Here is a 25,557-nt window from a genome sequence, read left to right on the forward strand (position 1 = left end):
ACGTCAAGCTCTTTAAGAACGCTAAATACTTCAATGAGATCACTTCCCATTCTTTAATGAGATCATCTCCCAATCTTCTAAATTCTGGAGTGTAGAGCCCCAAACTATTTAGCCTTCCCTCATAAGACAACCCCTCCATCCAGAATAATGGTGATAAGATATTGTACACATAATTCAGAGGCTGTAAATTATAATCGAACAGACCAGCCAGAGTTCATGCCAGATCAATAAATCAAACTGAATTTGAATAAATGACCTTGAAGTTGATGGACTCCAGTAAAAACCTAACTGGTTAAATAGTGTTCTTTGGGGAAGCAAACGTTGTTTGACCTAATCTGGCCTATATAGAACATAGAGACTATACAACACAGGAACAACTTTAGTCCAACTTGCCCATGCCAACTAGATATCCTAAATAAGTCTAGTCCCATTTACCAACATTTGGCCCATATTCCTCTAAACCCTTCCTATACATATAGCCATCCAGACGTCTTTTAAATGTTGTTATTGTACCAGTCTCCACCACTTCCTCTAACAGCTCATTCCATACACGCACCATCACCCTCTACATGAAAAAAGATTGCCCCTCGGCACCTTTTAAATCTTTCCCCTCTCACCTTAAACCTATGCCCTCTGGGTTTGGACTCTCCCACCTCAGGGAAAAGACCTTGTCTATTTGACAATTCCCATTCCATCCTGGCTAACGTTTAACTGCTTTCTAAAGTATCCTAGTAAATTACTTAGCTAACGCAAACTGTTCTACAAAAGTTCACCACAAACTACTAGGATAGACAATAGGTACTGGCTTTACCAGCAACATCCACAAAAATAAGTTTCATAAAATATTTAGTACGCTTTATTCCCTGAACACGTTACCACCTCCATTTTTGTAATGATACGACTTGATCAACAAAATGGCCTTATCGTTTATTGTTTTAATACTATATACTACTAAAACAAGGAAGTTTGTGGGCAAAGAAATCAAACTATTAACATTACGGAAAGAGATGCCAGCTGGCAACATATATTACTGTTCACATAATTAGTTAGAATCTGAGCTGGAATCTCCTGCAGTAAAAATATTTACCCACACTACCTGAAGAATCCTGTATCCAGATGCATACATTATAATCTACAATACAATGATACAAATAACAGTATGATACAAAATAGTTACAGGCAGATTAATGTAATCATGTCTGTAAAGATTCAGAGACAGTTAAAGTCACATAGCCACGAGTGACAGGGTGGCAAATACAGGCATTGGCACCTCCATCACAAGAGCGTTGCAGGACTGAGAGGAAGGACTTCATGCCATCTCAGGAAACGGGGGGGGATGAAATCAGTCTGGAGTGCCCCTCATTGTGCTGAGAATTGCTGGCTGAGGGTCACTTCTCGAGTTGCTGAGGAGGGGAGCTGAATGCTTCGTAGACATTGGCAGCAAAGTCCTTCACCTGGTCCATCAGCAGCAGGTCCTGTGAGCAGCAATTCCAGCAGTCAGCAACAACATGCATTTATAGAGCAACCCTCACCCACCCACCACCTGTTAAAATGGGAGAGAGCTCCCACAATCTTTCAAAGAGGAACAAATCAGATGTATGTGGAGGCCAGGCCAGAGGAGCGATTAGGAGGCAGGAGCCAAAACCTGGGTCAAAACAATGAGCTTTATACGGTCAGAGGAATGGAGAGAATTCCACTCAGTAGGTCCAAGGAAGCTAAGGCACATTCTGTAAGATCAAAAGGTGGGGGTAGCACAGGGGAAAACGTTAAGAGGTCAGACCTTAAACAGGAGAAACTCCACGAAGGAAGAGTATATGAAGCTTGAGGAGTTTAGATTAGATTAGATTCCCTACAGTGTGGAAACAGACCCTTCGGCCCAACAAGTCCACACCGACCCATTTCCCTCTGACTAATGCACCTAACACTATGGGCAATTTAGTATGGCCACTTCACCTGACCTACACATCTTTGGAGTGTGAGAGGAAACCCATGCAGACATGGCACCCGAGGCTGGAATTGAACCTGGGACCCTGGTGCTGTGAGGTAGCAGTGCTAACCACTGAGCCACCATTTGTTCAGGTTGGGAGGAGATGAAGCCACAGAGTTTAAAATGCCAAAACTTAAGGATTTTAAATTGGAGGCGCGAGTGAATGGAGAGCTAACGGAGAGAAGGGGAGGTAGTCTCTGGGTGGAGGCAGCTCGTGCTTTGCTTCCACTGAATAAGCATCAAGTACATGCTGCACCTTCACCCTGCTGGTTTGCTCCTGGTTTTCTTACACTCATGTATGTAGATGCTGACACTGCACAGAGCCGGTCAGCACCAGAGCTTTAACAGTGAATACCATAGAATGGATCCAATGCTGTGCATTAGACAAAATTTGCTCCAAAGAGGGGCTGTTATACATTGGTGGGAAATAGAAGAGGTCAACCTTCTGATAGTACCAAAACAGCAAGACTTTTAAAACTGATGTCACAATGTAGGATGAGACAGGCAGTGGAAGGTATGACCCAGCTGAAGAAAGTAAGACATGGAATAAGCTGAGAAATAATGTGTTAGGTGAAGGGGTAAACGTAGGGGAATGGGTCTGGGTGCGTTGCTCTTCGGAGGGTCGGTGCGGATTTGTTGGGCCGAAGGGCCTGTTTCCACACTAAGTAATCCAATCCATTGTTTTCAGTGATGCCAAGATTGTTATCTGTGGATTGTAGGAGATAGTTTTTGTGATGCAGGAAGTAGTGAATTAGACATGCATGTCAACAGGGACTTACTTATAACACAGGGAGCAGAGGAACTGTACTCACAAAGCACTAACACTCACCTGAACAAAATGGCTGGATGTCTCGCTGCAGGTCGAATGTATCTGCCCATTTATAATCGGGATGATTTTAGCGAGGGGAAGTCTAATGTTGGACAAGCTGCCAAGGGAGAAAAAAGGATGAACATGAAACGAGAGGAAATTGGTTGTTGGTGATACTGAGTCCCACAATGGTGCATACTAAATGTAGGAGGTGCAAGTGATGAATTCACAGTCCTGTCTGCTGCCCCTTCTAATTGCTTCCAAGAATACAACCAAATAAGCACAGAATCCAATCAGCACAATCATGACTACTAATATTCAAATAACCAACTGCTCCTTTACAATCGAGTTACAGTAGCCCTGGGAGATCTGGAGGTATTAATAATTGCAAACAATATAATCGCAAACCCAAATATAACAAGCAGACAGCTGAGTAAGGGTCGAGATAGAGTAGTTCTTTGAGTGTTGGATCACAGGTAGACAGAGTCGTTAAGAAGGCCTTCATTGCTCAGATATTAAGTACAGGAGTTGGGACATCACATTGCGGTGGTACAGGACATTGGTGAAGCCACTTTTGGAGTACTGTGTATATTTTTTTAAACACAGAGTGGTTCATGTGTAGAATGAACTTCCAGAGAAAGTGGTGGATTGAGTATAGCTACAACGTTTAAAAGACATTTAGATACATACATGAATAGGAAAGGCTTGTAAGGATATGGGCCAAACACAGGAAGATGGAACTAGTTTAGTTTCAGAACATGGTTGGCATGAACTAGTTAGACCAACCTGTTTCCATGATTCTATATTATACATGTTTATCACAGTATAGCTACTTGTACACAGAAACTGTGGCCTGACTTTACCATAGAAAAGGAAGTTGTTCTCAACCTCTATAGACTATTGGTTTAGCTTCAGCTGCTGAACACTCTCCAGTCTTGGGCACCATACTTTCCCAAGCCTGTGAAGGCTTTGGAGAAGGGCAGAGGAGCTCTACAAGAATGGTGCCAGGGCTGCAGAACTTCAGTTCCTGGGAGAAGTTGGTATCATCCTTCTTAGCACAAGAATAATGTGTTAAAAACAGAGGTCTCTTAATACAGCAAATAAGGAGAGGCTATTTCCATACCAGGAAGATCAGTAATTAGAAGACTCCAGCGCTAATCTAAAAGTCACACATCGTATAAGGAGATAAAGAGGAAGCATTTCTCTCCGGGGATAATGAATCCGTAATGAAAGTTGGTAGTGTAGTGATGTCACTGGTTTAGTAATGCAGCAGCCCAGCATAATATGATAGAGGTTGTGGGCTCAAGTCCCAACATGGCTGCATCTAGAATTTAAAAATGAAGAACTTATCTTGAGGGGCAAATGGCTCAGTGGTTAGCACTGCTTTCTCACAGCACCAGGGACCCAGGTTCGATCCTAGCCTCGGGGTGACTGTCTGTGTGAAGTTTGCACATTCTCCCCATGTCTGCGTGGGTTTCCTCTGGGCGCTCCAGTTTCCTCTCACAATCCAAGATGTGCAGGTTAGGTGGATTGGCCATGCTAAATTGCCCATAGTGTTCAGGAATGTGCATTAGTCAGGATAATGGGGTGGGGGAATGGGTTTGGGTGGGTTGCTCTTCTGAGGGTTGGTGTGGTCTTGTTGGGCCGAAGGGCCTGTTTCCACACTGTTGGGATTCTGTGATAATTCTTTGGAATTCTGTACCGCAGAGGGCTGTCAAGGCTGACTGTTGAGATAGATGGACTTTCAAATCAGGGAGGGAATCATGGGTTATGGGGACATGCAGGAAAGTGGAGTTGAGGATTATCAACCATGATCTCATTGAATGGCACAGCAGACTCACTGGGCTGAATGGTCTATTTCTGCTCCTTATGGTCAGAACCCAATGGTGTAGTAAAATAAATCCCACTCTACCACAGGGATGTGCTGGATGGGAAGAGACTAACCTTAACTCTAAACATGGCACTGTTCTTGAAGCTGACAAAAACCAGCCCGATCTGGCTAGTAACATATACTCTGCCTTTTACACCTCTCAGTTTCTACTCACTGCTACTCCTAGTCCCAATGCCATAATCTAATCTGTAATAAAAACAGAAAATGCTGGAAATATTCAGCATGCCAGGGAGCAGCTGTGGACAGATTTTAAAAACAGCAGTAATGTTTCAAACAGAGATGCCTATTGACCTGCTGAGTATTTGCAGTAGTTTCTGACTTCATTTCAGATTTTCATCATCTACAGTATTTTGCTTTTGCATAAGAATACCTTTTAATTTTATCAATATTAGCTACTCCCCCTCCTAACCATCTGTTCCATATGTGCATTATTATAGTCATACAGCATGGAAACACATCCTTCGGTCCAATTCGTCGGTCCTGACTGAGTTTCCCAAACTAAAATTAGTCCCACTTTCCTGCGTTTGGCTCATATCCCTCTAAACCTTTCCTATTCATGTACAACCAAAAATGTCTTTTAAATGTTGTAACTATACCTACATCTACCATATCCTCTGGCAGCTCATTCCACACATGAACCACCTTCTGTGTGAGAAAGTTGCCCCTCAGATCCCTTTTATGCCTTTCCCCTCTCACCTTAAACCTATGCTCCCTATTTTTGGGATCCTTTACCCTGGGAAAAAGCCTTGGTTATCCACCTTACCTATACACCTCATGATTTTATCAATGTCTACAAGTTCACCCACAATCTCCTACGCTCCAATGAAAAATGTCCCAGCCTACTCAGTCTTTCCTTATAACTCAAACCCTCCTTTTCAGACAACATCCTGGTAAATCCTTTCAGAATCCTCTTAGATTTAATAATATCCTTCCAAAGCAGGGTGACCAGAACTGCACACAGTAGTCCAGAAGAGACCTTACCCACTGTACAACCCTAGCATGATGTCCCAACTCCGATATGCAAAAGGTGTGAGCAATGTAGGCAAGTGTGCTAAATACCTCCTTAACCACCCTGTTTACGCGGAACATAAATTTCAATTAACTATCCACCTGAACCCTTCCCTCTCTGCCATACAACACTACCCGGGGCACTACCATTAATTGTAGAAGCCACGTCCTTGTTTCTTTTACCAAAATGCGATACCTCACATAATCCAAATTAAACTGATGTTACCATCATTTTGGAATCTGCATTTTTAAAGCAGAAACATTTGAAATTTGGTCGGTTGTGTAGCGTTTTGTTTTGAAAAGATCAAGATGATAAACAGTGACCTACATACATCATATCCAAGAAGGAATGTGATCAAGTCAAGTATCTAGAGGATGGAATGATGAAATATTTGTGCTGCTGAGTCATTGACACAAAGGGAAAACAGACCAACAGCCATTAGTTTCACTCTTGACTTCATCAAAGATGATTCAGAAGTTCAGTTAAGGGATAGATTTCCTCCCAGCAGGGGAATCAGGTTTTTAAGTTCAGAATAGCACTTTCTCTCTCACTGAAAGGTTTTAGTTTGTGAAATTTTCAAGCTGAGTGTTTGTATAGAGGTTTCTTTTGAGTTGTCAGAATTGAAAAGTGATTTAGACCAGCAGAGGAGAAGGGGAAAAAAGTCACAAAGCTGTATCAGCAGTGGCAGAAGGAAAAACGGGCAGTTAGCTAAGTAAGAAAATAAAACAAGAAAAAAAAGAGTTGTGGGAGGAGTAACATTTCTCTGGGATTGAAAAACTGTAAAAGGATATTGCTGGGAAAAAGGTTGATATTTTGTTTTGTTTTACAATCTTTCAAAACTGTCTTGTATGTAGAGCTTTGTGTTGTTTTTTCCTTTTGTGCAAAATACTTTTGATGTATATTTGCAGCCTGAGGTAAATATGTGATTAATGACCATAATAACTAACCAACTGTAAAACTTGTTATGATCTATCAAGCCAGATTTCATTCTGGATGAGATTGTGCAGTTTTAGCATCAGATGGGATCATTCCAATAGCCATATTTGTTACCTCTTGAATGGTGGCTGATGTTGCAAAGGGGGGATGTACTGACCTGTTGACCTTTCCATTTTGCATCAGTTCTTCTTCTGTTGGCTTGAAGAATTCTGCCATGTTGTCGAGCAGTCGGCTAAATCCCCGATTCAAGCAGGAATTTAAAACCGTGTTGAAGTCCGGACTGTAACATTTACACAAAGTAGTGGCTAGTTAGACAAGCGAATTTTGCTTCAGTTTTAATCAGTTTGTTAATAACACACAGATGAACAACTGCATTCAGACAAGGTCACTGATCCCTGCTCAACTTAGAATGAGCCAATGGGGGTGGACACCAACTCAGTTACTTCCGAGACAGTAATTCAACTGAATATCCCAGCTTTCCACTTTCTTCAGGAACATTGTTTGATCTGAATAAAACAAAACAGAAGAACTGCGGATTCTGTAAAGCAGAAAGAGCAACAGAAATCGCTGGAAAAGCTCAGCAGGTCTGGCACCATATCTGAACAGAAACCAGAGTTAACGTTTGAGTCCAGGTTCTGAGGAAGGGTCACTGAACCAGAAACATTAACTTGATTTTTCTCTTTGCAAATGCTGCCAGAATCGCTGAGCTTTTCCAGCACATTTCTGCTGTGGTTTGATCTGAAAACATTTTGCTTGAAAAGGGAAAAATTGAAAAGCAACCTGCTAGCATACACTCAAGAATGGGTTAAATTATTAAATCTATTATAAGCGGGTTAGGGCCTTTCATTTACAAATTAAGTGGATCACTGTTCAGCCATGCTGCCACTCTGATTCCTTTAGGCAGGCTCAACTACTACCCTGGGCTGTGAATCAAATAATCAGTCTCGAGGTGGGAGCTCGAGCACAGCAGGTCAGTGAGATCCTGGTTACATAACCCATCACAGTTCAATGTGCTGCCAGTCATGTACCTGCGTTACGCAATTAGATTACATTAGGAAATGCACAGATCCCCCTTTGTTGCTCTTGACATTGGAGGTCGGGCACTGACTTATTATGCCAGTGCGGTACCACTCCCATTCAGAATTCCCAAATGTAGCCTAAAGGAGGGTAAACAAAAACATGGCATTCTTCCTGACCAGCACTAGGCAATCCTACAGTCTCTAATGATTGGGAATATCACTGGGAGTATCATTGCTATGCTGGTTCTATCCCTATCCCAGTCTAATGGAGAAGCATCATCAGCTAAAAAACACAATGTCAGAAGGGGAATTGAATTTGGTTTCCTCAGTAATTCTTCATACAGACCTTTCCAGCATATCTCTGGTTTCATTTAGCAGCTTCAATGTGGTTACATCTTTCTCTGTCAAACCGCAGGCCTGTGGGAAAAAATAAATACAGAAATTTCAGAGACAAATCTTAGAATGGACTTTGTAACTCAGTCAGTGAGGGTTAGTTATTCAACAACCATTTGGGAGGTTCTGTTGAAAGTAATGAGGTGGTCTTGGACCTCGTTCAATTAATACGCAAACAACCAATCCGCAGAAGACAATTTGTGCACATGTCCTGGTGCCTCAAACATGTCATCCCAAACAAACACACAGAATGCTGGAGAAACTCAGCAGGTCTGACAGTGCCAGTTGGCAGACGTACCTGGGAGGCTAAGGTGCTCTCTTCATTGGGAATTAAATACGAACACAGTGGGGACTTGCTGGTGTCAGCCTCTCGTTGACCGGACTGACTGTGGTGCTCCACCAGCTGTCGAATCTCACACAGATACCGTTCCAGCTCCTGCAGTGACACACATTGCTTCAGCGACACACTGTGCAGGCAAACAAACAGGGCATTAGCAATTGAGCAGAGCCACGAGCACAACGTATTGATCAGATCACAAAAAAAACTACATGGACGCACATAGCTCAGATTTACAAAGGTCTTTACAGAACAGAAAGAGGTGTTTATGCTCCACACTGGGTACCAAGGGCTACTGTACTGTCAGAGATGTTACTTTTAGATGAGAAGTTATTCCAACTCCTTGTCTATCCTCTCAGGTGCATGTACAAGATTCCGAGGATCTTTTTCCTGGTTCCTGAATTGTGAACCAAAGAGTCAGTCTCTAAGTCCTAGGGAGTGTTGCTGAACAAAGAGACCTTGGAGTGCAGGTTCATAGCTCCTTGGAATTGGAGTCGCAGGTAGATAGGATAGTGAAGGCAGCGTTTGGTATACTTTCCTTTATTGGTCAGAGTATTGAGTACAGGAGTTGGGAGGTCATGTTGCAGCTGTACAGAACATTGGTTAGGCCACTGTTGGAATATTGCGTGCAATTCTGGTCTCCTTCCTATCAGAAAGATGTTGTGAAACTTGAAAGGGTTCAGAAAAGATTTACAAGGATGTTGCCAGGATTGGAGGATTTGAGCTACAGGGAAAGGCTGAACAGGCTGGGGGCTGTTTTCCCTGGAGTGTTGGGCAGCTGAGAGGTGACCTTCTAGAGGTTTACAAAATTATGAGGGCATGGATAGGGTAAATAGGCAAAGTCTTTTCCCTGGGGTCATATGAATAGGAAGGGTTTGGATGGATATGGGCCGGGTGCTGGCAGGTGGGACTAGATTGGGTTGGGATATCTGGTCGGCATGGAGGGGTTGGACCGAAGGGTCTATTTGCATGCTGTACATCTCTAAGACTTTAAGTGAGAGCTTGAGTTTTACCGTTAATCACACCATTACCTGTCCAGACACAGATTAACTGGTCACTTCCACAATGTTGAGACTGGGAACTTGATGTAAAATAGTGGCTATATTTCCTATGCTACAACCATCAATACATATTATTGGCTACAAAACCCTCAAGATATCCTGATGTTGTGCCAAGTACTTTATAAATACAAGTTCTGGCTTTCAGGTCTTTTTGAAATCCAGGACAAAGCAGAACATGTGACCTGATCTCATCCCTACCCAACATCTTACCTTCCAATCACAATCTGCACAGCTTTCTTCACCACTGTAATTAGTTCACTCAAACCTAAATACAAGAACAGATACAGATAGTGTTAGAAGCTCAGGTATCAGTGAGAAAGGCTTTCTTGCTCTTTGTTTACAACTCTCCCAAGACCAGCAGGGGCCAGGGAGAGGCTTTCCTTGCTGGTCATGGGGACTGCTGCTCACATGGAAATGGTGAGCCATGGCTATGCTTCTGTTCAGCTTTCCACATGGAGCCACTTTAACGTCAAATCTCCCTGATGTTCCCCTGGAACCCTACCTCCTCTCTCAAAGAGACTAATTCTTTCCTTTAGTGGGAGAGTCTAGAACTAAGGGTGACTGTTTTAAAGTAAGGGATTGCTTGTTTAAATCAGTATAGATGACATACATAAAAGCACAGGTACATAAAGAGGAATCACAATGGTGGTGTTACCTTCTGTGCAACCCCAATAAAGATTCCACCAACACCACCACCCTCTGTTATACAACCCCCATCCACCTCAATCTCCCTCAAGATTGCAAGGTGGAGAAATTTAGTAAGAACTATGCATTATGTGCTATAAACTTGAAATAATGATGATTTTTTTTTAAAAATCACAACCTATAACATTGTTGACATGTTGAGACTCAGCATTATGGAATGGTTTCAACATACAATGAGATCATTCAACCAGTCATGTCTACACCACCCTCTACGGGAAGCACATAGCTAGTCCCATGCTCTCCCCACCTTTTACCCATGGACCAAATAATGTGGTTCAAGAAACACAGGTAGACCACACCAGGAAAGGACAGAGGCAGCACAGTGGCTCAGTGCTTAGCACTGCTGCCTCACAGCGCCAGGTACCCGGGTTTGACTCCAGCTTTGGGCGACTATCGATGTGTTTCCTCCCACAGTCCAAAGATGTGCAGGTTAGGTGAATTGGCCAAGCTACATTGACCATTGTGTTTAGGGATGTGTAGGTTAGATGCATTAGTCAGGGGATAAATGTAGAAATAATAGGGTAGGGAACGGAGTCTGGGTAGGTTGCTCTTCGGAGGGTCAGTGTGGACTTGCTGGGCCGAAGGGCCTGTTTCCACACTGTAGAGATTCTATTGAAGATTTCCTTCCCTGAAGGACATTAGTGATCCAGCTTTCATTTGACGAAGTCACTGATGCAGCTACCATACTTTTAACTTCAGGTTTTAATAAACTTTTAATTAAATTTAAATTTCTCAAATACAGTAATGGATTACACACACATTAGTCCAGGTCTCCAGGAACATAACCACGGCGCTACTGTGACCCTATTTATTCCCGAAATAAGTTGGCACAGGATGAACCCAGCAAGCCTGCTTACCATCTCCAAGGAGGTGTTGTATACTCGACAGGTACTGTTGCTGTACCTCAGGAGGAGCTAAAGGGGCCTGTGATACAAGCACAAATTCAAAGTGAGTGACACAGTAATAATTGCCAACACCATACCACATCAGAAAGAACACCCCTTTACAATGTTAAACCACTTTATTAGATCTTACAACAATAAAAACAAACATATTTATGTGCTAGAACTCACTCCCTAGCTGTTGACTTTGTCACGCTCCCTGACAAAAGTATGACATTTGGCCAGAATGGTTCAACAGGGAGGCAAGCTGCTGACTTCATATCCATGCCATCACCAAGGCAACCCGCATGCAATAACTTCTCTTTACACAGCACCTTAAACAAAATGAAGCCTCCCAAGTTGCAGCACAGGATCAATTCAAAACAAACTATGACACCAGGCACATAGAGAGATACTAGGTCAAAGTGATCAAAAATTGTATGAAAGGATCAGATTGCAGGATTGCCTTAAAGGAACAAAATGGGGGGGGGCGTGGGGGGTTGGTTGAGAAGTATCGGGAGGTAATTCCTGAGATAAGGACCAAGGTTACAGAGGCATGGCTGACAATGGTGAAACACTTACATTCAGGGATGTTCTCAAAAGGTCAGAATTTGAAGCATAAGCTATTTCAGAGGGTTATGGAAGCGTGGGAGATAGGGAGGCCGGAAGGAATTTTAAGGGAAGGATGAGAATTTTAAACATCAAGGTATTGCCTGACCAGGAGCCAACACAAGTCAGCGAGCACAGCGGTGACAGAAAAGGTGCAAGTCAAGAGGAGGGTCACAGAATTCTGGATTACCTCAAGTTTACAGAGGGTGCATCGTGGGAAACAAAGTGAAGTGCATTGGAATACTTGAGTTGACAGTAATAAAGGCCTGAACCAAGGAGAAAAAGTGCAGAAAACTGCAACACAAAGGAACCTTGGGATACTTGTGCACAAAACACAGGAAGCTAGCACATAGGTGCTGTAGGTAATCAGGAAGGCTAATAGAAAGCTGGCCTTTATTTCAAAGCGGTGTCGCTTGACAGTAGGAAAGTCTAACTGCATTTGTACAAGGTGCTGGTGAGACCACATCTGGAGTACTGTGAACAGTTTTGGTCCCCTTATTTAAGGTAAGACATTTCATCAGAGGCATATCAGAGAAGGTTCTCTAGGATGATCCCTGGAATGGAGGGACTACCTTATGAGCAAAGGTTCAACAGCTTGGGACTCTACACATCAGAATTTATTAGAAATAAAAAGGAGAGATGTGATCTCTGTGAAACATATCGGATTCTTAAGGGACTTCACAGGGTAAATGCTCTGGACTATTACTCCTCATGGGCGAGTCAAGGACGAGAGGGCATAATCTCAGAATAAAGGGACACCAATTTGCGACCGAGATGAAAAGGAATTTCTTCTCTCAGAGGGTTGAGTGTCTTTGGAACTCCTCGCCACAGAGAGAGCTGTGGGGACAGAGTCCTTGTATATATTTAAGGCTGAAATAGATACATTCTTAAATCAGTAAGGGACTCAAGGGTCATGGGGAAAGGCCAAGAAAATGGACATAAGAAATGTCAGATCAGTGATGATTCTATTGAATGGTGAAGCAGGGGCTGAACAAGCCAAGGTGGCCACAGACAGTCTCTATGATGGCTGGAATAGATTAGGAGCTCAGCTGAGGGTCAAATGTAGCAACAAGGTTCCAAAACAGGAGAGAGATAGAGTGAGTAGCTAGGGAGTGGAAGTTTGGAACAAACAGCTGATGAAATTTCTGCTTATCGAATTCTGGATATCAGGTTGGCAGTCTGATAATTTAGGAGACAGTACGGTCTGCAGATGCTGGAGATCAGAGTTGAGAGTGCGTTGCTGGAAAAGCACAGCAGATCAGGATTCCTGATGAAGGGCTCCGGCTTGAAACATCAATTTTCCTGCTCCTCAGATGCAGCCTGAGCTGCTGTGTTTTTTCAGCAACACACTCTCAAGTCTGATAATTTAATTTACTGGGAAGGACCTGTGCAGAAAATAACTCATCTAGTATCCCTGCTAGGAATGTTAATAATAATTGTTTGATGATTTAACGGTACCCAGAAAAACACTTGTTCACTGGGTTTGGACAAAATAAAAGGGAAGAGGCCATTGCAATTGCCGCCATACTCAATGCTGCTATGAGGTAACACTAGAGACCAGGATACATTTCTGTAAGCATTGAGTGGATAGTGCCGTATAAACCAATTCATTACAGTAATGTCAACTTGCTTCAAGTAAACTTAATCATCTTGCAAGTACATTGGCTGCTGTTGCTTGTGAAGGGGTAAATGTCTTCACAGTGAGCACTCCTGGGCTGTTGGTCAGAACACTACAGAAAACCCTTGTTTGTCCTGACCAGCAAGATTCCATTAAAAGGCCAGAAGGTGTTAGAAATACTCTGCTAGTCAGGTGACAGCAGCTCAGAGAGAAACAGAATTCTTGTTTCTGGCAGATCATTGGCATGAAATGTTAACTGTTTCTATCCTCACCGATGGTGTCTGACCCACTGAGTATTTGCAGCAATGTGTCTGTATTTCAGATTTCAAGCATCTCTGGTATTTAGCTTATGACCTTGTCACGTTCTGCATAGGATAGATTGTGTGTTCATTTGTTCATTCATGGAAGATGGGTGTTGCTGGCTAGGTAGCTAGCATGGTTTGCCCATCCCTAATTGTTCTGGAGAAGGTCATGTGGAGCTGCCCTGTGAGGTGTAGAAGACACCCACAGTGCCATCAGGGAGGGAGTTGCAGGAATTTGACCCAACACTGAATGAAAGGTGATATACCTTCAAGCCAGGATGCTGTGTGGCCTAGGGAGAAATAGGCAGGTGCTAGTGTCCTTATGTGGTATTGAACCACAATTTTCAAAAAAAAGGAATCTCAGAAAATAATACCAGGATTACTGTCATACGTTCACTGTGCAGTGAGTCCATTCACTGCTCACAGCTATGTAAAATGGCCTTTGGTGCCATCTCTTGGTAAGATTCAGTACTGTAGCAGTTAAACTGACTTCTGCTTTTCCACACCGCAAACCTAATAAACAGGTGATTTTCTGGGCACTGGGCCCATGAAATTAGAAATTAGTCATTAACTGTGCTGACAGAAAGCTGTAGAAGAGTCATTTTCATAGAATTACTTTCTGTGCGAACTAAATTCAGTGCAGAAACAGGTGCACACTGAATAGATCCTTGGAACATGTCATAATAACCACAAAATGCTGGGGGAAAAAAAAACTGAGCTTATCAATATCTGTAAGAACAGATAGATTGATGTTTGGGGTCAACTCTTTTCAAGGTTCTGGAGAAGGGTCATATCACACTTGAAACGTTAACAGTTTCTCTCTCGATATATGCCGCCAGACCTACCGTGTTTCTCCAAACTTCTGCGTTCGTTTCGTATGTCAAGGTATTCTGTCCAAGGGTTGCTTTCCCAAACGTTGCTGAAAATTCTCATCCTTGTTTCCAAACCCTTCCTTAGCCTCACAATCCTCCACCCCCCCCCCCCATCTCTGTGATGATGTGTTACAGCTCACTCTGGAAGTCTCAGTATCTATGAGAACATACACTTTTTACTTGCATGTTGTAATCTGGAGCTGTGGAAAGTGATAGTAGAGACTCCAGTGCTCTTTCCATTATATAGCTGGCCAGGAAACTCTCCCACTCTTACTGCCTGTAACTGGAGTATGGGATAGGATCCTGAAGGCCGACATCTCCTAGAGGGTAACTGGAACCCAGAGCTTTGAGCTCAGAGGCAGAGATGCTACCCACTAGACCACAAGACTTTCATATCTGTAACTTCTTCCAACCTGAAAGACGCTGAAATTCTGGCTCTAAATATCCCTAGTTTTAGTCATCTCATTAATTAATAATTGCGTTTTCAGTTGCCAAAGCCATAAACTCTGGAACCTTCTCCCTAAATCTCTCTTCTATTTTGTCCCTCAAACCTATCTCTTCGAGGCAAATTTGGCTTGACCTTTTAACCCAGTTAAGTACTAAATTACATTTGCTAAAGTTTCTGTTGGGTCATTTTATAATGTCAAAAGGGTCTGCATAAACATAAGCTGTTGTTGACCTGTGTAATTTCAGCAATTTCCATGATTTTGGGTTGGTTTTCAGTCATTTGTGGGTTCAAAGAATCCTTACAGTGTGGAAAAAAGGTCATTTGGCCCAACAAGTCCACACTGACCCTCCAAAGAGTATCCTACCCAGTCTCATGCCCTTACCCTACACTTTCCCTGACTAATGCACCTAGCCTACACATTCCTGAACACTACTGTTTCGCTTTTACACACAAGAGATTCAGTGCAAAGGCAGGGTGAACTTACAGTGCCATTCTTGCCAACTGCAGCATTGTCCAGATAGATATATCCCCCAATGATATTTAATTGAACTCGTAAGAGGACCACCAGCATGCAGGTACTATACACAGCTACAATGCTCCTGCTGAAACCTTGGAAGGGGAACAGAGTGAAGAGAAAGAACAGAAATGATAATAAGAATGATGGATAATACATCTTACCTGTGCAAAGACCTACAGCTTCTGGAAAACTGTGCAGCATTATTATTGAAGCACAACACAGATTCTCAAGGAGGTGATGAGTTGTGCAAACTGAAGCACTGTATCAGCTTGTAATATTACAGCTTTCCAACTTACTTCAACTATTTGTCTGTTTCATCAACACCTTCCCCAAGCTCCAAACATACCCAAAAACCTCATGCCCTAAATTTTGGTTGGATTTCCATCAGTAGAAAGCAATTTCAGTTTAAAAGTAGGCATTCTACCACCAAGATCTCTCAATGTTTGCTGGGTACAATCCCCTCAAGGAAGAAAACCCAAATAGTTAAGTTAAGCTGCACCAATGGAAGGTATTCATGTTAATCACTGTCCATCTTTATAAGGGAACGGTGCTAGCTTATGCTCAGATTTTGGTACAACTCTAGCATTCTGAGTCATCAACCTTATAAGAGCATCTCCAATTCATCCTCAAGTTTTAGATAAATCAAAAAGAGTGGAAAGCTGGCTTACTTATGATCCTGAGATCCTCCCATATCTCCAACTTGTTGGCAGGTCTAAAAGACATACAAACAAAATGTTACAAGTGACTGACACACATTTAATCGTTACACTACTATTGCCTGATTACTTGCCCTAACTGTGAGAGGTACTTTGCGATAACATGATAGCGGATGTAGAACAAAAGAATTGTATGCACATTGCGTCTTTGACAAGGACGGGACACCCCATGGCCCTTCATTGCCAATTAGATAGTTTTGAAATATTGTCAGTTTTGTTTTGTTTGTTAATAGAATGTAGGTCTCCTGGCTTGGCCAATGTTTATTGACCACCACTAATTCCCCTGGAGGTGGTGAGTAAGGAGCCATCTTTGTGACACTCCTTGGGGCAGAGGACATCTACAGCAATATTTGAGAACTTTGACACCAAAACACTGAAGGATTAGTGAGGAATTTCCAAGTCAGGGCGGCGTTTGGTTTCGAGGGAACCTGCAAGTAGTGGTGTCCCAATTGTCTGCTGCCCTGGTTCTTTTAGGTCATGGTTTGGAAAGGTGTTGTCAAAAGAGCCTTGGTGAGATGCTGCAGTGCACCTTGCAGCCACTGTGTGGCAGTGGTGGAGGCTCTGAATGTTGAAGGTGTTCGATGGGGTGCCAATCAAATGGATTGTATTATTCAGTTTGAGTGTTATTGGAGCTGCAGCCAATTGAAAGAAGGACAGTGTACCCTATCCTACTTCTGAAAGGGCAGTGCTTGTCACTGGCCACCCGGGTGAGCTGCAGCCAATTGAAAGAAGGACAGTGTACCCTATCCTACTTCTGAAAGGGCAGTGCTTGTCACTGGCCACCCGGGTGTTTTCCTATCTTCCTGGTGGTGGAAATTGAATAAAGATTGGTGCACTGTGTGTCTCTCACTGTGTCTCACACCTGCACACACACACCATGGGTGCTGGGGGAAAAAATAAGCACTACTGCACTTAGGTGGTAGTGTGGGGAAAAAAAAGAAGAAAAAAAAAAAAAAATCCTACTTCTGACTTATACCTTGCAGATGGTGAACAAGCTTTGCAGAGTGAAGAAGTGAGTTGTACTAGAAAAAGAAACAATTTAGCAAAGTTGAATACAGCCAAATCCCACAAACAGCAATAATACTGATCAGATAAACTATTCTAAACATAGAGGTAAAGGGCTCTTGCCCGAAACGTTGATTTTACTGCTCCTCGGATGCTGCCTGAACTGCTGTGCTCTTCCAGCACCACTAATCCATATTCTAACTAGGAGCAGGGTAGGCTATTCAGCCCATCAAGCCTGCTCCACCATTCAATAGGAGTGTGGCTGATCCAGTCACAATGCCATGTTCCCATTTACTCCCACATTTCTTGGCAACATTATAATCTAAAATTTATCTATTTCTTGAACATATCCAGCGACTAGGCTTCCACAGCCTTCTGTGACAGAGATGCTACAGGTTTACTATCCACTATGTGGCATTACGGTGGAGGGACAAGGTCAGGATTGTCAAGAGCTCCCTCCACTTGCCTCCTTCTGAATCGTACAATTGTAAGCTCTGCCAGAGTGACGGTATCTTATTGGGAGCCGAGCCTTTAGTGCCGTTGGTTAAGCATTCTTCCAGTTTGGAGTGGGCAGCCTCACAACAGAAGGCAGTTTCTGGTTCAGCCACGAGTCGCCTTGTAATTAACCCTTGGATCCAGGTATGAATCCTGTAAATTTAAACTACATGGTCTCAAAGACCAATATATCCAATATAAAGCCAATATACCGGTGCACTCGATGGGTTGAATGGCCTCTTTCTGCAACGTAGGGATTCTATTCTATTCTACCTAAACTGCTCACTAACTCTAGGCGGGTATTTGCAGCAGAGAAACAATTAATTTCACCAAAGTGGTGACAATACATCCATCCTAGGACAGGCTAAACAAAGACATGCATGGGAATTCCTATAGGCCTGGCATTAAAACCAGAATTCCGTCAATAAACACATCGACTTGGACCCCATTTACCAGCCTCTCCGAAAAAGAACCAGAAGTAATATCACCCACCACAACAGACCAAGGCAGATAAATAGCAAATGGGACAATACACCAGAGCTTCATCAGAGGCTCACTGATGATGTCACCTAGCATGGTGACGAAATGTCTGAGAACAAATCTACCAGCTCAGCAAGCAAACTTCCAACCCGATCCACAACCTGAGCTACAACTCTTGTCAAATCGCAAAGTGGTCTATGCTGGTACTAATAATTCATTCAAGCCTCCTCTTACCATGTCTGCTTGCTCTTTCTTCCCTTCCCTGTAAACTGTACAAAATTAAGATCTTTTTCATCTTTCTTCACAGCCATCTTCTGTGCGTGTAGAAGGTGCTGTTCTGCACCATCTCCAATGTTTGCACATCCTGTCCGAAATACGGAAATCAGACTGTGCACAACCTCATGCTTGGCCTGAGTCAGCTCTGGGATGCCCCTTGTACACGAGAATGCATTAAGCTGTTAAAACAGTGCAGGTTACCCACTCTACCCCAGACATTACCTGTTTTTCAGCAGGCCAGTCAGACTTTCTGAATTCAGTTGCTGCACAATTGCTTCCCTCAGGGTTGGCAGCATTGATAGCACTGTCAACACATAAATAGAAAAACACGACAGGTTTACTGAAGTATGTCCCACACAACTGGAATTTCTCACAGAATGGCTGGGCTTTGAAGAAAAGACTGCAAATTGTGAAAGAAAACTCACAGAAAATTAACTTCAGAAGCACCAATGATGAGACAAATTATAAATGTTTGTCAAGACAAATGATCACATATCCATTCTATTATTTCTTTATACTTTTAAGCTACTGGCTTATTATCAAAATACAGGGAGATCAACCAATGGGAAGAGGAAGCGGAGGAGAAAAGTACGAAAGGAGTTTCAGTGTCAAAAAAAAACACACGACTGGCACAATACATGAGCTATCACAAACTCAGATACAAGTATCAGTGTATAGGGAGAGGCAAAGATGTTCATCTTCTTCTGTTAATACTGCAGGTTATGTCAGCAGTGTTTCAAGGTCTACCACCACCTTACCAAGGGCAATTAGAACAAATAAAAAGTGCCAACCTCACCAGCAATGCTCACATCCTCAACCTGAATCTTCATTTAAACAAGCCCCCCACTCCTTTGGAAGCCATGCTTCTTGCCTGGTGCTAGCAGCCTCCAAGCGAACCTGCCTTTGAACTTAGGCAGGCTACCTAAACACACAGTGAGGCGGAAGGAAGGGGGTAGTCAAAGTCAAGTTCAATTGCATTCAAATTCCTCAAAGAGACTATGGGTGTGGAGGCTCGTAGTTAATTGAAGGTGGAGTCGCAGGTAGACGGTGGTGAATAAGGTGTTTTGTATACTAGCCTTAATTGGTCAGCGCATTGAATTTAGGAGTTGGGATATCATGTTGCGGCTGTACAGGACATTGGTTAGGCTAATTTTGGAATACCGCATTCAATTCTTGCCTCCCTACAATAGGAAAGATGTTGTTAAACTTGAAAGGGATTTAAAAAGAATTACGAGGGTGTTGCCAGGATTGGAGTGCTTGTGCTATAGGGAGAGGCTGAATAGGCTGGGGCTATTTTCCCTGGAGCGTCAGAGGCTGAGGGGTGACTTTATAGAAGTTTATAAAATCATATGATGGTTGATAGGATGAATAGCCAAGGGTAGGGGAGTCCAGAACTAGAGGACATAAACTTAGATGAGAAGGAAAAGATTTAAAAGGGACCTTGGGGCAACTTTTTCATGCAGATGGTGGTGCATGTATGGAAATTAGTTACCACAGGAAGTGGAGGCTGATACAATCACAAAATTTAAAAGGCATCTGGATGGGTCTATGAATAGGAAGGGTTTAGAGGTATATGGGCCAAATGCTGGCAAATGGGACTAGATTAATTTCGGATATCTGGTTGGTATGGACAGAGGGGTCTGTTTCCATGCTGTACATCTCTATAACTGCATAAATGCGTTTCTCAGCTGGGTCTAATGGATGGTGATCAGGAGCTTTCAAAAAGAAACCAAATAGTTACCTGATGAAAGAAAAAATCCTGTAGGAAAACATGGGATAAATGGAGACAAATGAACAGAAAGAACTGCCATAGACCTATTAATTAAAATAACTTCTCTATGTTGCAACATTCCATGGTCTTCTACAGTGCTCGGAGTGCACACTGTTATTTTCCATAACTGTTAAGACATTGCAAGTTTCCATAAACTAAGAAATAGATTACTTTGTCAATCCAAGGATGTTTTAGATCTGCGTTGCTCAGCTAATCTCCAGATAAACTCTGATGCAGAGATAATAGAATTCTATGGTACCCTGCTTTGCAAGGAAATATTCTGTTGCTCATTTATGAGAAAAGCATAAAATGTATTTTCCTTTATTCTTTCTTGGGATGTGGGTGTCACTGGCACGGCCCTTCCTTAATTGCTCACCACCTGCCATGTTGGGGTTCAAACTCATGTCACCAGAATATTAATTCAGTGTTGTGACTTCTAGTCAAATTACATTACCACTACATCAGCACTTCCCTTTAATGTATGCCAGACTGGGTAAACATGGCAGAATTCCTTCCCTCGAGCGCATTTGTGAACCAGATAGGGTTTTACAACAATCTTTGTTGGTTGTCATGATCACCATCACGGAGACTGGCTTGCAATTCCAGATTTATTAATTGAATTTGAATTCTACCAGCTGCCTGGGGAGGGGGGGGGGGGGGGGGGAATCGTACCCATTTCATTCGACTGGGTCTTTGAATTACTAGGAGAAAGTGAGGTCTGCAAATGCTGGAGATCAGAGCTGAAAATGTGTTGCTGGAAAAGCGCAGCAGGTCAGGCAGCATCCAGGGAACAGGAGAATCGACGTTTCGGGCATAAGCCCTTCTTCAGGAATGGGCCCCAAATACCACTGGTGGAATAATAGGATGTGTATTAGATGATATAATACTGCTGTCCTGGTAAAACAACATATTATTTTAGTACGACACATATGTCTCTATCACTGGGACAAGTTTCCTTTACCTGGCTCTAGATAACCTAGTAAGTCACATCCCTCATTGACTAAAACAAACCTAATTGGAATCTGCATTATTAAGATGCCTGAATTAAGACAGTGAAAGTCCCCCACAACATAAGAAATAGCAACAGTAGACCACAAATCCCAGATGTCTGCAGTCAATCTATTAAATCTCCTCTTAACTACCTCCACTGCAATTACTTTCTCCACTTGTAAGAACTTGACAGTCTCCAAGTCTTGGTGTGGTAACATAAAAATGAAATTCCACCTCGCTCGCCTTCTAACTTCCTTGCATGATACAATGAAAATGCAGATGTTGCCAATTTGCCTTCATGCTTTCTGTTCTCATGCAAAGGGAATGTTTACACGTGGGAGTGCGAATGCCTATATACTGACAACAAAACCAGGTGAAACAGAGGGAACTTGACACCACATCTGGCCTGTGTTTTGCCTGATGTCAGAGCACTTGAAACCAACAACTGGTATGTGGAATAGAAAAATGAGATTAAATTAGATTCTCTACAGTGTGGAAACAGGCGCTTCGGCCCAACAAGTCCAAACTGCCCCTCCGAAGAGAAACCCACCCAAACCCATTCCTCTACCCTATACTTACTCCTGACTAATGCACCTAACACTATGGGCACTTTAGCACGGCCAATTCACCTAACCTGCGCATCTTTGGATTGTGGGAGGAAACCAGAGCACCCGGAGGAAACCCACACAGACACAGGGAGAATGTGCAAACTCCACACAGACAGGCAGGAATTGAACCCAGGACCCTGGTGCTGTGAGGCAGCAGTGCTAACCACTGAGCCACCGTGCTGCCGTATTGGTCTACTGCTCTTCTTGGAACTCCAATGATAAACCATCTGTTAATATTATCCAAAAGTACGTCTAGGCAGTTTGACGCTCTTTAAGAAAGTCATGCCTCCAGGAGGTCACCCCACTGGGAAGCTGCAAAATTGCTGGAACCTGGGAGCAGTTACATGGGACCGCTCTGGGACTGTGTAGTCATCACATTTTCCTTCACGTAGACAGAATGATTTTTCTAACGGTGACAGATGTGTTTTTACCAGTCATGTTACAAGTCCGTTGGTTACTCTCAAAATGACACAGCCGGCGCGCCTGTGCGATGTACTCAGCTGCTTCTCGCTCCTGTAGATCCCGGAGCTTCTTTTGGGCATACTTCCCTAGCAAGTACACACCTAGAAGTGAAATAAATCAATGAACACTTTGTTAGACTACCTGCCCCACAGAAAAAGCATGTTTTCAAATCATTTTTAATAAAGCACATAAAGGCAACTGCACTTTAAAAGTACTTAATTAGCTGCAAAGGACTTTAGGATGTCCAGAATTTTGCTCTTTTGATCCACTGACTGCAAAAGTAAATCAATGGGTTAGAAGACAGCAACGCAAAGCACAAAGTTGCTAAAAAGATTGCTGAGCAGATTGTGTATTTAAGCTCCTTCGGGATGTTTTACTATATGAAAAGATATCAAAGAATGCTCTTGTCTGTGTTAAAATGATAATTTTGCCCTTGATTACTCAGCATTCCTCACTTTGCTTCTGTCAGTATCCATAAAAAAGCCTGACTGTACTGATTCCAATGGATCAGCTGGTCCAAAGGATCAACTTGTCTTTGTTTCTGTTGCCATTTGATCTGGCAGAATATTTCACGATAATAGTCAGGGGGTCCTTTATGTCCGGGAGGAATCGCTGGTTAACATCTCCTCTGAAAGATGTCACTTCCTATGGTGCAGCACTGCTGCAGTACTGACAAAACAGGAACTTCTACAGCCAGGACTGAGGAGAGCCATGATGGGAGGTTCAGCCTGGCTGCCAGTCTCCCTTCTGTGGTATCTTCCCTATCCCAAGCCGATGACGTGGAGTCCACTGATATGCTTGATGCCTTCTCTGACACATAGGCACTGCAAGTCTTCTGTAAATGGGAATAGTAAAATCCCACTTTAAGTTGGGACAGATTCCTCTCAATTATGGTGGGATGATTGTTTATTTCGGCAACTTTTGAACAGGAGAGTTCTTTTCTGCTGAGGACGAAGAAGGTGAAGGGGAGAGATTATTCAAAATAGTGAGGGGCTTTGACAGACCAAGTAGGAAATAACTATTTTCTCTTAAGTGGATCAGTCACAGATTTTAAATTATTGGCAAAAGAACTAATGAAGAAACAAGAAATTTCCTCAGAGCAAGTTGGTAAGCTGGAATGCATGACTTCACAGTGTGGTGAAAGAAGATTATGCTGGAACTTTCAAAAGACGACTGGACATATCCTTGAAGAGAACTAGACTGCACAGAGGAGAAAGAGAAACAGTGGAGAGAGGCGAAAGATTTTCTTTAAAGAGCCAGTACATGCACAGTAGGCAGATTATTATTTTGTGCTGCATGACACTATCAATGTATAAAGTGGGGCTTGAAGTAGATCCTGTAAATCTACAACAAAGACCAAAATGACTAGAAAAGCTCAGCAGGTCTGCCAGCATCTGTGGAGAGAAATCAGTGACCCCTGCTCAGAACTAACTCAAACCAACTGGGTGATTGGAACCTAAACGTTAACTCTGCTTTCTCCCCTCAGATGCTGCCTGACCTGCTGAGCCTTTCCAGCAATTTCTGTTATTGTTTCAGATTTATAGCATTCGCAGTTCATTTGTTTTGAAAATCTATAATTTTTTGGAATGGTACAGTGTCGCGAGGAGGAGCCTTCTCACCTCAGAGATAAAAGGCAGTAGATTAAAGTCCCACTATTCCAGCCTCCTGCTTGTCTAATTAGGCACAAAAGCCAGACTGACACTCCCGAAACAGTACCGAGGGAGTGCCGCAGTCACAGGAACAGTCTTCAGATGTGCTCAAATCGTGGTGGGGCAAAAGATGTTGTGGCAGTATTGCAAAGATGGGGAGTGGAGTTCTCCTCTGCCTCCTTTGCTGACAGTTATCCCTCCATTAACACTGCAGAAATGGAGGAGCAAATTACTGCAGATGCTGGAATGTCCTGAAAACAAAAAAATGCTGGAGATCGCAAGGGGTCAGGCAGCATCCATGGAGAGCAAACTAATGTTTCAAGTCGAGATGACTCGTCATCAGATGTGATCTCCCACATCTTTAGTTTTCACTGCAGAAATGGGGTGAGCTCTGAAGAGTTGTATTCGTGAGGAGCGCGACTGGAAACATGAACTCTTAGCGAGTTTTGAGAAGATTTGTAGCTCAGGTTGAAGTTCTGGATGTAAGCTTGCTCGCTAAGCTGGAAGGTTAATTTTCAGACGTTTCGTCGCCATACTAGGTAACATCTTCAGTGGGCCTCCAGACGAAGCACTGCTGATGTTTCCTGCTTTCTATTTACATGTTTGGGTTTCTTTGGGTTGGTGATATCATTTCCTGCTCTTTTTCTCGGGAGTGGTAAATAGGGGCCAAGTCAATGTGTTTATTGGTAAAGTTCCGATTGGAATGTCATGCTTCTGGGAATTCTCGTGCATGTCTCTGTTTGGCTTGTCCTAGGATGGATATGCTGTCCCAGTCGAAGTGGTGTCCTTCCTCATCCGTATGTAAGGATACTAGTCAGTCAGAGAGGCCAGTTGATGAACTCTGTTCCTCTGTCTCTCTCCACCAGAATAAACTCTAAAGTCAAAAAATGCTGATCTTGCCTAGTGCACGTCTCGTGCAGCATAACCCACATGCCTTACTCTGTCCAAGCTCTTTTTCTCAAGCTACAATCCGCACAGAACATAAAAACTAGGAGCAGGAGTTGGCCATCTGGCCCTTCGAGCCTGCTCTGTCATTCAGTAAGATCATGGCTGGTCTTTTTGTGGCCTCAGCTCCACTTAACTGCCCTCTCACCGTGACCTTTAATTCCTTTATTGTTTAAAAAAAAGTGTCTTAGCCTTAAAAACATTTACTGAAGTAGCATCAACTACTTCACTGGGCAGGAAAGTTAATTCTCAATTCTGTCCTAAATCCGCTCCCCCTAATTTTGAGGCCCTCTTTGTCCTAGTTTCACCCACTGATGGAAACATCCTTCTACATCTATCTTATCTATTCCCTTTATAATTTTGTATGCTTCTATAAGATCCCCTCATTCTTCTAAATTCCAACGAATATAATCCCAATCTACTCAGTCTCTCTTCATAAGCCAACCCCATCAACTCCAGAATCAAACTAGTGAGCCTCCTCTGCACCCCTTCTAGTGCCAGAACATCTTTTCTCAAATTAGGAGACCAAAACTATATGTCCTTGCTTACTTTCTGCCGCAAACAAAGCTTTTTCATTGTACTTAGGTACAGGCCGTTCTTCTACAACACACATTTTGTCAACACTGTTTCTACAGCGTGAACTTTTAATATGAGTGTCGGCTGTAATGTGATCACATCATTAACACTTTAAATGCCGTTTCCAAAATATGATTTTTCTATAACGGGCTGGGGGGGGGGGGGGGGGGGGGGGGGGGGGGTACAAGAAA

The 25,557-nt window shown here is 43.0% G+C and overlaps 1 protein-coding gene across 2 annotated transcripts in view; it reads right to left on the reverse strand.

Annotated features, from left to right (window-relative positions):
* Positions 1 to 840: 840 nt before the first annotated feature.
* Positions 841 to 25,557, reverse strand: part of pex3 (peroxisomal biogenesis factor 3) — a 27,782-nt gene continuing 3,065 nt past the window's right edge. Inside the window, exons 2-12 of one of the 2 annotated variants that reach the window (XM_043695316.1) lie at positions 22,166 to 22,297; positions 18,588 to 18,669; positions 16,062 to 16,105; positions 15,361 to 15,485; positions 11,004 to 11,070; positions 9,652 to 9,706; positions 8,342 to 8,510; positions 7,997 to 8,067; positions 6,789 to 6,911; positions 2,817 to 2,913; positions 841 to 1,475 (exon numbers count right to left, since the gene is read on the reverse strand). In XM_043695316.1, the coding sequence (XP_043551251.1) occupies positions 1,389 to 1,475; positions 2,817 to 2,913; positions 6,789 to 6,911; positions 7,997 to 8,067; positions 8,342 to 8,510; positions 9,652 to 9,706; positions 11,004 to 11,070; positions 15,361 to 15,485; positions 16,062 to 16,105; positions 18,588 to 18,669; positions 22,166 to 22,297 (1,052 nt within the window). In that variant the 3' untranslated portion in view covers positions 841 to 1,388. The remainder of the gene's footprint in view (positions 1,476 to 2,816; positions 2,914 to 6,788; positions 6,912 to 7,996; positions 8,068 to 8,341; positions 8,511 to 9,651; positions 9,707 to 11,003; positions 11,071 to 15,360; positions 15,486 to 16,061; positions 16,106 to 18,587; positions 18,670 to 22,165; positions 22,298 to 25,557) is intronic. The other variant, XM_043695317.1, reaches the window with a different exon arrangement.

The sequence above is a fragment of the Chiloscyllium plagiosum genome, chromosome 9 (assembly GCF_004010195.1).
Source record: "Chiloscyllium plagiosum isolate BGI_BamShark_2017 chromosome 9, ASM401019v2, whole genome shotgun sequence".
Taxonomy (NCBI): Eukaryota; Metazoa; Chordata; class Chondrichthyes; order Orectolobiformes; family Hemiscylliidae; genus Chiloscyllium; species Chiloscyllium plagiosum.